Raw genomic sequence first — 14,305 nt, 5'->3', positions numbered from 1 at the left:
TTAGGTTACCATTACACTGCGTTTGAGAGGCTAGAAGGATGTGTTAATTTACAGTAGATTATATAGACCTGTTCGCTGTATACAAACATACCATGTGTACTGGCCGCTTGTCATTCCCTATTATTTTGACAAGGCGCCACGATGCACCTACAGTTGTGGACGTTGACAAAGTTGAATGTCCGGGCTGCAGCTGATGTAGTTTGTAGGGTTTATTGTCCAAAAGGAAATTATGATTGAGAACAGAACATTTTTAGTCTCTCTATTGCTCCGTGGCTCCAGTAGGAAAATGTTTCTCTCAGCAGGTGCATAATGTTGCTCTAATTATGGAGCCTATTATATTAAGAGGTGGTGTGCCCCTAGTGTTCGAAACATAAATACAACACATTACCATAAATAATACAATTTCCAATGTCGGTTTTGGCTTCTACACCGTGTTCGAGCCAATCCACAATACCAACTGAGTCACGTGACTAAGCCTACCTGCGCGAGTTCCTGCGCTAAAAAAAGTACCACAGGGCTCTATGGAGAAACCATGACACTCCCCTGACTAAAAGTTGTTTAAAACTAAAACAGGTGGATGTCATTTAGCCAAAATCAGCATGGCTGTGAGTGTGAGTCTTTCACCTTTTACACGTCTAGCTTTGGCATGGATTGATTGTTTAGATCGCTAGCATGGCTAACAAATGCAAATATATTGTAGTCTGCCTCGTTGTTCTGACCAGGATTACGTTCCTTTTGCCCCCGTGATGCACGCGCACACTGAGTCTGATGTGGACAGTCTATAACAGTCTATAACAGGTCTATGCTGTCATTAGTTGGAGACCCAGTGAAATTATATATGGTTAATATGGTTGAAATTGAAACTATATTGAAAAATAGGTTATAGTTATTATTGCATGCCTAATAATGTTAGCGATATTTTCTTGTTACCCTGAGTAACGTTAGAGTAACGTTAGACTATATCCATTTTGTATCGCCTTCTCTATATTCAGAAAAAAAGATCGATGTTGCCTGATTGCAACCATAAGAGACTTGACTTGGACTTGCCCCTCAAAGACTTGAGACCTGACTTGGACTTGTGACCAAAATACTTGTGACTTGTGACCAAAGACCTGAGACTTGACTTGGGCACTTGTGACCAAAAGACTTGTGACTTGGCTTGGACTTGCAAAAAAAGATTTGTGAGCATCTCTGACCTGCGATTCTGATTTTCCACTTTGAGACGGTTAAACAGTGTTAGAAATAGGCCCACCTGTTAAATAAATAATATATATAAATATAATATATTCCTATTTTATAATTATTTCCCCCCTAAAAACAAGAATTTGTGGAGCGTGAGATGGCATTCGTTCCAGCAATTCTCCGGGCTTCAATTTACACGGCACAAATACTGGCTCTGCTCCAGTCTTGCCGTGAGGGAGCTGAGACCTGGATTATTTTAACCCTCCTTTTCTGCGTGGTGACATCTTTACACAGAAATCAAACCCGGGTCAGCTGCGCCAATAGCGTGTCGCATGGGCCGCTTTAGTCAGCATGTCACTACCGCGGGGAACCCGATGCTGCGTTCCAGGGAGATCAGGAATCAGGAGGTTAGCCAGATGAAAAGAAATCATATGTAATCATTTGATAATTTTAATAAATAACTGGTCAAGTTAAACGTGGATATTGGATATGGCTATAGGTGACTTGTAGCCGTACAGACAATCTGCCATTAGGAACAACGCTCCAGTCCAGTTATGAGTTCTCTGGCTAACGCGTAGAGTAATCCGTCTTCTTGAAATTAATCCCTCTTGACCCCGCCAGACTGGGAGTAAAGATTGTGTGTAAATATCACTTTCAGTCAGCGTGCTGCGTGATGGGCTCATCGTGACTCGTGCCGAGTGACAGCAGCTCCTCGCCCGTGTCCTGGGGGGCACTCACTCCGGCACGGCATACGGCGCCCAAATTAGAAGCGCGGTGATGTCTGGACTCGATACGTTACACTGTGATAGGTTTTCCCAACACGGTCTCTTCAGGAAATGTAAATAAAGTACTTATCTACCACAGGAAAAAAGGTACATAATGCGTAATATGGTGATTGGGAGTCAAAACTAACAATGCTTGTGGTGCGCTAACCATTAGACTAAGCATCCCACTCAGCCTGATACAAACACAGCACTACTATGATGATGATGATTCGATTTGACGTTTAATGGATATGGTTAAGATATAATATTAGGGTTAGGGTCAGGGTTATGGTTAGTTTAAGGTAACAGTGTGGTTATGGTTAGGGTTAGGATTAGTTTAAGGTAACAGTGTGGTTAGGGTTAGGATTAGTTTAAGGTAACAGTGTCCCAGGTTTGTGTCCCAGGTTTGTTCCCCAGCACATTCTGAAAACGTTAAAAGTAAAAATTATTTGAATGTACTTATTTGTAAATACGTAATTACACATGTGTACACATTGTACATTTTTGTAAATACGTCAATATATTACTTATGACTATAACATAACGTACGATATGTACCTTTTTTCCTGTGATGTACTTTCCTGGAAGTACTTTATTTACATATTTTACACATGATCGGGCTGGTTTTCTCAACCTTGGGGGCGGGACCAGGGCTTGATAGGGCGTGTCACTCCGTCACTCTTACTAGCCACTTTGGTGGGTGACTTTTTGGTGGCGTAAAAGTAGCTTTCTTGGCTTTTGGGGCTGAAAGAAGGCACTTCCCTTGGTGGCCTTTTGAAAACGATCTTTTGGAAAGTCGTGCAATCGAGAGAAACGGGAGCAAGTAGAAAGTAAAAAAGGCACGCAATTTGGCGTTTTCTCTCTATGTTTTAGACACCGGTACTGGCCTTCTAAGACCTCTGGGCCATGAAAAAAAGCCACCCGGAACGAGACATGCCACTGCCCTAAATGTGACGCGCACACATGCTCACACAGCGGTAGGCCAGAACCCACTCTCCACACAGCCCCTGAACCCACTCTCCACACAGCCCCAGAACCCACTCTCCACACAGCCCCAGTGGCCTGTCAGAACCCACTCTCCACACAGCCCCAGTGGCCTGTCAGAACCCACTCTCCACACAGCCCCAGTGGCCTGTCAGAACCCACTCTCCACACAGCCCCAGTGGCCTGTCAGAACCCACTCTCCACACAGCCCCAGTGGCCTGTCAGAACCCACTCTCCACACAGCCCCAGTGGCCTGTCAGAACCCACTCTCCACACAGCCCCAGTGGCCTGTCAGAACCCACTCTCCACACAGCCCCAGAACCCACTCTCCACACAGCCCCAGTGGCCTGTCAGAACCCACACACACACACACACACACACACACACACACACACACACACACACACACACACACACACACACACACACACACACACACACACACACACACACACACACACACACACACACACACACACACACACACACACACACACACACACACACTTTAATCAGTTTGGATAGCTATAATGGATACTTCTTTACTTTCAATCTCCAGGATTGCTTGTCCTCCTGTATTTAGCAGCTTTGATTTATTAGCTTTATTTATTGCTGCTGGTGGGGCAGAGGGTTTTGGCAGGTGCAAATGCAGAGTGGTGACTTTGCAAAACCACCAGAGCCACCACAGTGGCTGGTGAGCCAAAGAGTTCACTCACGCCCTGGTCCTGGAGCCCATAAAGAGTTCACTCACGCCCTGGTCCTGGAGCCCATAAAGAGTTCACTCACGCCCTGGTCCTGGAGCCCATAAAGAGTTCACTCACGCCCTGGTCCTGGAGCCCATAAAGAGTTCACTCACGCCCTGGTCCTGGAGCCCATAAATAGTTCACTCACACCCTGGTCCTGGAGCCCATAAAGAGTTCACTCACGCCCTGGTCCTGGAGCCCATAAAGAGTTCACTCACGCCCTGGTCCTGGAGCCCATAAAGAGTTCACTCGTGTCAAAGTGGTTTCCCTAAACTAAGAAATCATCTTGAAAGGAACAAAGCGGTCATCAGCTCACAGTCTGTCATTGATCAGCTCACAGTATGTCATTGATCAGCTCACAGTAGTAACTTGATCTCTTTCCCCCTGAAGAATCAAAAGTTATTGTGCTCTGTGACACATTTGATGTGCGCACGCACACACACACACACACACACACACACACACACACACACACACACACACACACACGCACACACACACCCACACACACACACACCAGTAGAATTGTCTCAAATGTCTCAAATGCTGGTGTCTGAATAATTCCTCCCTCCCGTCTTCCAATCCTCCACCCTAAAAGTGGATTTACATGATGCTATTCCAATGATCTTGGCCAGTTAAGTTAATATTTATAAATATAATAACAATAATAACAATACGAATAAATAATTTTGTATTTGTATAGCACCTTGCATACAAGAATTGCAGCCCAAAGTGCTTCACAGCAGTAATGTAGACATAATGGACATAAAATAGACATAGGCATAAAATGAACATACTGTAACATTGGCATAAATATAGACGGACATAAAATGAGCAGAGAATTTAAATAAAAGCAATGCATAAAGTGCATACATAAAATGTGTATAGAATAGACAATAATCATAAAATAGACAACATGCATTCATACATTATAAAAGCAATGCATAAGGTGCAGACATAAAAATAGACAGTACAATAATCTAAGTGGCAGCGTATTAAAAGGCTGTGGTGAAGAGGTACAGAGATTTTAGCTTACTTTTGAAAATATTTAATGAGCTAGCCCCCCTAATGTCCATATAGGCAGGGTGTTGCCGAGCTTTGATGTGTAATTAGCATTCCTTATTTCCATGTGGCTGCTGTTGGGAACCTTCAGTAAACCAGTATTAGATACATAAACCAGTAGTAGATACATAAACCAGTATTAGATACATAAACCAGTAGTAGATACATAAACCAGTATTAGATACATAAACCAGTAGTAGATACATAAACCAGTATTAGATACATAAACCAGTAGTAGATACATAAACCAGTATTAGATACATAAACCAGTAGTAGATACATAAACCAGTATTAGATACATAAACCAGTAGTAGATACATAAACCAGTATTAGATACATAAACCAGTAGTATATACAAAAACCAGTAGTAGATACATAAACCAGTAGTAGATACATAAACCAGTAGTAGATACATAAACCAGTAGTAGATACATAAACCAGTAGTAGATACATAAACCAGTAGTAGATACATAAACCAGTATTAGATACATAAACCAGTAGTAGATACATAAACCAGTAGTAGATACATAAACCAGTAGTAGATACATAAACCAGTATTAGATACATAAACCAGTAGTAGATAAATAAACCAGTATTAGATACATAAACCAGTATTAGATACATAAACCAGTAGTAGATACATAAACCAGTATTAGATACATAAACCAGTAGTAGATACATAAACCAGTAGTAGATACATAAACCAGTATTAGATACATAAACCAGTATTAGATACATAAACCAGTATTAGATACATAAACCAGTAGGCTACATAGTTGAGAAGATAATTGACCATGTTAAATTAAATCCTGTTAAATCAAAGCAGCAGTTGAGCAGCATTAGTGTAGCATTTTACAGGTGCATCTCAATACATGAGTGAATATTTCAAGCCTTTATTTCTTTCAATTTTGCTGATCATGGCTTTACAGCTAATGAAAACCCAACATTCAGTATCTGAGAAAATGTTGAATATTACATAAGACCAAAAAAAAAAATATATATATATATATATATTACAGGAATGTCGGCCTACTGAAAAGTATGTGCACTCAATACTTGGTCGGGGCACCTTTTGCATGAATCAATGCGGCGTGGCGAAGATAGCAGGAGCAGCGATGAAGAGCGCGTCTCAGTGTCAGAAGCAGGAGGAGATGTAGAGTCGACAACTGTCTCCCTGAAGGCAACAGTATACTTGTAGAAACACATCATGGCAGGTTCATAAGAACAAAATGACCCAGAGAACGGAGCTCCACACTGGCCTCGGACCCCCGCAGTCTGCACCGGCCCGCAGGCCCAACTGATCCCATCCTCCAGGACCGGTGCAGAGAACCACATGGAGCGACAGTGGCTCAGGAGGTAGAGCGGTCGTCTGGTAATCGGAAGGTTCCCGGCTTGATTCACGCTCCTCCTGGGCAGCGTGTCGAAGTGTCCTTGAGCAAGACACTTAGCCCCTAATTGCTCCCGACGAGCAGGTTGGCAAACATGGTGACATGACATCATCACTAGAGGGTTGTCTGTCAGTCAAACTGAGCTGTAATAGTATACCGGTATATAAAAACAAAAATAATAACATTCAGTATGTGCATTATATTTTAGGGTAGATTTCCCTTTAACCCCGTGCTTGTCCTCTTGTATTTTCTAGATTTGATCTTTACAGAGGTGATTGAATGGGACGAGTGGACGAAAAGTGGAGTGATCCGAGGCCAGCCCCCTCCTCTAGGTGAGTTCATCACTCGAGCTACACGCAGGTCTGACTCCTGCATACGCGGGGAGATTGGAAATCGGCAGGTCGGCCTTTTTACGCTCTATGAAAACTCTGCACGGTTGTGAATTTAGGAAATTGGACGTGCCCAGCAAATGTCCCTGCAGTTTTAGTTAACCCTTTCACTACCACACTACAAAGGGTTAACCCTTTCACTACCACACTACAAAGGGTTAACCCGTTCACTAGCACAATAAAGAAGGTTAACCTTTTCACTACCACACTACAAATTGTTAACCCTTTCACTACCACACTACAGAAGGTTAACTCTTTCAATACCACACTACAGAAGGTTAACCATTTCACTACCACACTACAGAAGATTAACCCTTTCACTACCACACTACAGAAGGTTAACCCTTTCACTACCACACTACATAAGGTTAACCCTTTCACTACCACACTACATGGTTAACCCTTTCACTACCACACTACAGAAGGTTAACCTTTCACTACCACACTACATAAGGTTAACCCTTTCACTACCACACTACAGACGGTTAACCCTTTCACTACCACACTACAGAAGGTTAACCCTTTCACTACCACACTGCATAAGATTAACCCTTTCACTACCACACTACATAAGGTTAACCCTTTCACACTACCACACTACAGACGGTTAACCCTTTCACTACCACACTATAGAAGGTTAACCTTTCACTACCACACTACAGAAGGTTAACCCTTTCACTACCACACTACAGACAGTTAACCCTTTCACTACCACACTACAGAAGGTTAACCATTTCACTACCACACTACAGAAGGTTAACCCTTTCACTACCACACTACAGACAGTTAACCCTTTCACTACCACACTACAGAAGGTTAACCTTTCACTACCACACTACAAAGGGTTAACCCGTTCACTACCACAATACAGACGGTTAACCCTTTCACTACCACACTACAAATGGTTAACCCTTTCACTACCACACTACAGAAGGTTAGCCCTTTCACTACCACACTACAGAAGGTTAACCTTTCACTACCACACTACAGATGGTTAACCCTTTCACTACCACACTACAGAAGGTTAACCCTTTCACTACCACACTACAGAAGGTTAACCCTTTCACTACCACACTACAGACGGTTAACCTTTCACTACCACACTATAGAAGGTTAACCCTTTCACTACCACACTACAGAAGATTAACCTTTCCCTACCACACTACAAAGGGTTAACCATTTCACTACCACACTACAAAGGGTTAACCCTTTCACTACCACACTACAGAAGGTTAACCCTTTCACTACCACACTACAGACGGTTAACCTTTCACTACCACACTACAGAAGGTTAACCCTTTCACTACCACAGAGGAGATAAGATACGATTATTCCTTTATTGATCCCATTGGTGGAAATTCGGGCGTCATAGCAGCATGGGGGAGGGGAGGTACAGGTACGGGCAGGGTAATAGTAGAAAGACATAAATACTGTATATAGGCAATACAATTATAATAAAAAAAAAAGATAAAATCAAAGTGAACAATCAACGGTGCAGATGAGGGTCTGCTTGCCCTATCAGTTATATTATATGTTACAATAAATATGGGCAATAAGGAATTTGAATCTGAATGTATACTACTATGAGTAAGTAAAGTAAACAGTATACACAGTGGCGGTATACACACGGTACCCTGACTAGCATGATATAAACACCATACTTTATATGTTGTACCTTCTTCCGTGGCCTCTATGTCAGGGTGACCGCGGCATGACAAGGTGTGGGGGCCCCCCCTGGTGGTGACCGCAGCATGACAAGGTGTGGGGGCCCCCCCTGGTGGTGACCGCGGCATGACAAGGTGTGGGGGCCCCCCCTGGTGTGACGGACACCGGGGTTCATCGCTGCTGATTGGAATTTAGCCCCTCTGTCTTTCCCGCAGCACAGGTGCAGCAGTGATCGACAGCTCCCCTCAGCCCGCCTCCTCCTCCTCCTCGGCCAACGACGTCTCCTCCATGTCCACGGAGCCCAGCGACCCGAACTGCGACCCCACCATGACCTCCGACACAGACAGCAGCCTGGACAGCCACACCTCCCTGGGAGCGCTGGGCTGCTGCAGATAACACACGACACACACTCGCGCGCACACACACACACACACACGACACACATGCACACACACACACACACACACACTTGCGCACACACACCATAGCTGCCAACGCTCCCCTATCCCCCAGGGATGTCCTTTATTTTTGAGTTCCGTTTGAATAGGATTTCCATCATTTCCAATAGGTTTTAATTGGACTAATTGGTCTGCATGGAAATCTCATTATTTTCACAACTCAATATTGGCAGATATGCATGCATGTACACACATATACAGTACACACTCACAAACACTAACAACCCCTACACCCCTGTACCACTACCTATACATCGACAGTGAGTGTTTTTAGGGCAATGGAGGCTCTTATATTCGTTTTTAAAACTATGTACAGCTTTTTTTTATTTTATTTTTTATTATTATTATTTCCCTTTCTCCCCATACTGCTGTAAATTATTGTAGTTTCAATTTGTATTATTTTCTCAGCAAAGAATCTAGAGAGTATGTTTTGATGTGATCCTGTGATGTATGTTCTGAAAGGCAGGGTTTCTTGAGTGTACTGTACTATTACACACACTCTGCGGTGTTTAAGCTACTGCTATACAGTGGTTTGCCATACTGTTAGCATTTACAAGATTAATTATGGTTAATATATCTTTTTTTTATTTAATGACTTTTCATTTTTGTATTGCGTTTTGGGACATTTGAGCGGATCATACATCGATATCTTACTCTGTTCCGCAAAGTAGGATACGACACACTTCGACTTGAATCGTACACACAGCGAGCGACTTGGCTGATGGGTTGCTCTGTGGTGAAAGAGTGTGGACAGGGTGAGCGAGCCGCGATTGTATCTTTGGAGCGGTCTCGTGGAGCTGCGAAGTTTTGACCAAGGACCAGGGTTTCCGTTCAATTCCGTTCTAGAATTTCAATTGACCGGTAAATATAAATCTTGAGGGCCATCTTGGCCGGTAAAATCTTTTGTCAATGAATTTAGCGTGTGGCAACCATGGCTTACTGAATGCATAGACTGCTGTGCTCCTAACGTTGCGGTAACATTAGGATACAGTAATAGCGAAACAGACGTCCCATACGAAATTATTTAAGTTTAATTAGTGTGTTCATTTAATTTCTTTTTACCCAGGGACAATGCACATTAGTCAACATTTTCACTTTCCACATCAAGGCAAATGTGCCAGAGTTTAGCTAACGAGCTAATCCGTAGTCCCTGCCTAACATGCATGTCTTTTGGTGTGGGAGGAAACCCACGCAAAAACTCCCACTACTAACTTATTTTTTTTATCCACTTTTTCTCCTCATTTTCTATTTTTCTCCCATCCCAATTTCGTATTATCCAATTCTTCCCTCCCCTGTATTGAACCTTGCTAGACTATGCCTCCCACAGGTCGGCTGTAGTGAGGACAGAAGCCTTGCATCACGTGTCCCCTCCGGTACACGAGGAGGCAGCCTGTCACATCTTTTCACTGCAGCAGCTCGAGCTCTCAGTGGCGAGGAGTAACGCGTGGGAGGCTCACGCTGCCCCCGTCACTTCCTGCTTCCGCCGCACCGGCGTCACCAAACCGACCTGTAGGAGTCGCTGTCCACAATGTCAAATCCCCACCCACCGGCTTTCCCACCCTCTAACACTTGCCAATTGTGTTAGTATGAACGACCGGCCAGCCGGTAGCAACGCAGAGAGCTGGGCTCAAACCCAGCGTCTCCTGCGTTATAGGCGAGTGCCTTGCCCACTGCGCCAATCAGCCGCCCACCCACTACTAACCTTAACGACGAAGAGGAGACCTATGAAGAGGAACATGCGGAAAATGTCGAGACAGTACCAGCGGAAAAAAACTGAAAACTGATCTTTCAGCGAGGCAACAAGTATGAAGTACACCGGACGAGCTAATGTGTTAATGTTAACGTTAGGTAACGTAACGCAATCGAAGGAGTCGTCTTCCCAACAAAAATAAGAGATCAGAGAACAAATGTATTCTCTATATGTATCACCATTCAACGTTATTGAATACTCCTGTGACCGATAAGTACTTATGATTACTTCCCGACCCTAACCATTATTTATGGCCGCACGTGTATTGCATGATATGGCCGTTACATTCTACATTTGGCCAGTCAATTAGAATGTTATTGGTCGCGTTGGCCCGGCCGAAAGGAAATGGCTAGCAGAAGCTCTGCCGAGGACGTTTATTTCTGCTGTCTTTCAAATCATAAAGATGCAGAGCACTGGGGAACTTGTTATCATAATGGTTGTTAGCAACATATTCAAGCCATTCTGGTCACGATAGCAGACAGAACATTTATTAATGGAACGGTCGTCATGTCAGGAGGGAAAACCAAGGAAACTATAAAAGAAGGAAGGGTCATCACGTCAGAATATCAGCGTTCTATGCTCTACTTCAGGGGTGGGCAACTTTGTATATGGTGAGGGCCACAAAATGTCCACAATCAATCTGGGGGGCCGCATTGTTTATCGGCAGTCCCGCCAGTAGTACCCCATCACTCAAATAGCCCTAATAGTCACAAGGTATATAAACAATTATAATTTGTTGTAACTTTGTTTTTATTCCATTTCAAATGCATTTAGTAATGCAATTTCAACTTTATGAATTTATAAACAGCTGAATTTAAAAGTATTGCTGTGTAACCCCAAATATATACAAAAATGATCAATTATAATTAAGGCTTCTAATAAAATAAATTTATGAACTTAAAGCCCACTGCTCAACAAACACAAAGCAGCATTCCTGCTGCATTTCACAGTAAATCAAAAGTGCAATAATAAATGATTTTGTTAAATGTATAAACTTTTATCCTGCTACTAAACAAAACATTATAACACTGAAATGCATGTTATGGATATGAAGCACTCAGGAATGTTTTGTTTAGTAGCAGGATAAAAGTGTATACATTTAACAAAATCATTTATTATTGCACTTTTGATTTACTGTTGTAGTGAAATGCAGCAGGAATGCTGCTTTGTCTTTGTGTTATTAGTGTTATCTGAACACTACAAAAGTAAACAAGTAAAGTGCAAGTAAAGTAAAGTGCAATACTACATGTCTCCCATTGACCCTTTATCAAACTGGCATGACATTCACCCTCGCCCCACAGTGGGTCAATAATGGTTATAATAATAATAATAATAATAATAATAATAATAATAATAATAATAATAATAATAATAATAATAATAATAATAATAATAATAATAATAATAATAATAATAATAATGGTCCCCTCTCTACACCTCTCCATCATCTCCCCCCCCCTCTCTACACCTCTTCATCATCTCTCCCCCCCCTCTCTACACCTCTTCATCATCTCCTTCCCCCCCTCTACACCTCTTCATCATCTCCTCCCCCCCTGTCTTTAATGAGACACTTGTGGTCTCTCTTGTTGGCGCACAATAGCAGGAATGTCAACTTCAATGTTTGTGCATGCAATCTGCATCAGATGAAATAATGTTTCATCCGACAGCCTGTTTCTCTCCTTTGACTTGATGTGCTTCATGTTTGAGAAATTGCTCTCACATATGTATGTGCTCCCAAACATACTGGCCATAGAGAGGGCAAAGTCCCTGAGGAGTGGGAAGCGGGGCTCAGGTAGCAGTTTCCAAAATGAAATTCCCCTCTCATTTCTCTTTGCTTGAAAAAAAGGATCTGACTGTAGCTCGCACAGTTCAAGCTGCAACGGTGGGGGCTGCTCTGACACCGTAGCGGTGAGGGGGCCGGCAAACAGCGCTATCCGTGACTGCATGCCGTTGAAATCTTCAAACCGATCATTGAATTGCATTTCCAGTGTTTCAATGTCGCTCCTGTACTTTCCGACGGCTCAGCCATCGGATTTCTGTGTGTAGCTGCAAGTCGCCATAATCAGTGTCCATCTCTTCCAAAAAGGAGACAAACTTCCTATGGTTTAGTGACCTGTTGCCTCCACGAATTAGATTGGTAACCTTGGTAACCAAATCCATAACATGGCTGTATAGTCAAGCTTCTTGGCACAGAGAGCCTCCTATATCAGATAAAAAAAAAGAAAAACGATTTAACGACTCTCGCATATAATTTGACTACACTCGATTCGCATTGGTCATTATTAGTGACCCACAATAGATGGAAATTATGTTAGCGAACTTACCTGATGTATAATGCAGTGCAGCATTGGACACTCAACGCCACTCTGCCTTAGAAGCCCAGCGAATCCTGTGTGTTTTCCTCTCATGGCGGGCGCTCCATCGGTAACAACAACGGACTGTTTATCAAACCCCCCATATTGCTGCACGGCACTTTCAACAGCGTTTCATATGTCCACACTAGGGCTGACCCCTATTAGTCGAATAGTCGACTAATCGATCGAAAGGAGCCATAGTCGACTGCCAACTCTTCTTAGTCGAATACAATACAAAAAAATTAAAATTAAAAAAAATTAAAAAATTAAAAATTAAAAAATATTATAATTTTTTATTTTTTTTTTTATATTGGCCTGGGGCCGCATGAAACGTCGGTGAGGGCCGCATGCGGCCCGCGGGCCGCCAGTTGCCCCTCCCTGCTCTACTTGGTGCCAAACGTTGGTGCCAGTTCTATTGAAGCCTGTATTAAAAGTACAAATATACCGGCTATCTTGAGGTAATATACATCAACCAATATATCAAACGTTAGCTAGTTAACAATGCAACAAAATACCGCTGATTCTGACATTCGAGGTAATAACCTGTTTAAGTGACAGGGAGATGGTGATCCCATTCAATGTGAAAGTTTCCACACTTGGCACTAATGTGTTTTCTCACCCTACACGGCGACGTGATGACCCTTCCTTCTTTTATAGTTTCCTTGGGGAAAACGAGATAGCACAGCAATCTGATTTGCCATCGATGGACGACGTCTGTATAGTCGCCCTTCATGATGTCGACTTCGAGTTCCCCTAGTCTGTTCGCCTCTACTGAAAATAAATGACCTTCAGGTGACTTGTTGACCGTTTCCCCTGTTGATGTGCTCCCTGTGTCCCCGCGGCGTTACCGCAAATAGTTTTTGTCATTTGAATTTTTGTAATTATTATTGTAATTTTTTTCTTTTGGAAAATATTCATCAGGAACAGCGAGTTTACTTATTTCCTTGTTTTATTTCCTCTCTCGTGTGAATCCCGAGAGGCCTCGGCCCTCACTCAACGTGCTCTAAAGCCCCGGGTCACGTGATTTATTTTGTACCGTGGTGTCCTGTATAATAATTATATCTAACTTGTATTTTATTTGAAATGTATTTATTTATTTGGGCTGTAACCGGGATGTGGGCAGTCTGTCGGATGAGAAAGAACGGTATGAATGTAAGACAGTAGTGCAGTGGTTACATTAGGCGCAGTGGAAATAGCCAGCGAGTGTGGTTACATGCAGTACATGTCGCTAATCCAGCATTATTCAGGATGCATCAGTATTCCGTCCCTCAGTCGGTGCATGTAGTCTGTAGCGTAAACACCATACCCCGTTTACAATAACCCAGATTAGCTCTTATCTCCACCATGGGTAATCTGAATACGATACTCTGGGAGTTATTGAGATTCTCTGAGACGACCTGTTAGCTGGAATACTTTTGGTGCCATGTAAACGCACTCGATCTAGGCCACTCCACTGGCTAGGACTAGTGCCCAGTCTGGGGAGCGGGCTGTTGACTGGAGACTAAGCCTGAATTAGTCACTTTAACCCTTTAACGGCAACACCCCCCCCCCCCCCCCCCAATTTAT

At 43.0% G+C, this 14,305-nt stretch overlaps 1 protein-coding gene across 3 annotated transcripts in view; it reads left to right on the top strand.

Moving 5' to 3' along the window:
* The window catches only part of mapk8a (mitogen-activated protein kinase 8a), a 58,613-nt gene extending 47,326 nt beyond the window's left edge, over nt 1-11,287 (top strand). For 2 of the 3 annotated variants that reach the window (XM_084322110.1, XM_084322109.1), the window contains 2 exons: nt 6,378-6,455; nt 8,398-11,287. In XM_084322110.1, coding sequence (XP_084178236.1) covers nt 6,378-6,455; nt 8,398-8,573 — 254 coding nt within the window. In that variant the 3' untranslated portion in view covers nt 8,574-11,287. Of the gene's footprint in view, nt 1-6,377; nt 6,456-8,392 lie in introns of all 3 variants that reach the window. The other variant, XM_084322111.1, reaches the window with a different exon arrangement.
* The last annotated feature ends 3,018 nt before the right edge of the window (nt 11,288-14,305 follow it).

The sequence above is a fragment of the Notolepis coatsorum genome, assembly GCF_963971535.1.
Source record: "Notolepis coatsorum genome assembly, chromosome: 9".
Classification (NCBI taxonomy): Eukaryota; Metazoa; Chordata; class Actinopteri; order Aulopiformes; family Paralepididae; genus Notolepis; species Notolepis coatsorum.
The sequence above is the reverse complement of the archived record's forward strand: the minus strand, read 5'-3'. Positions and strand labels throughout refer to the sequence as shown.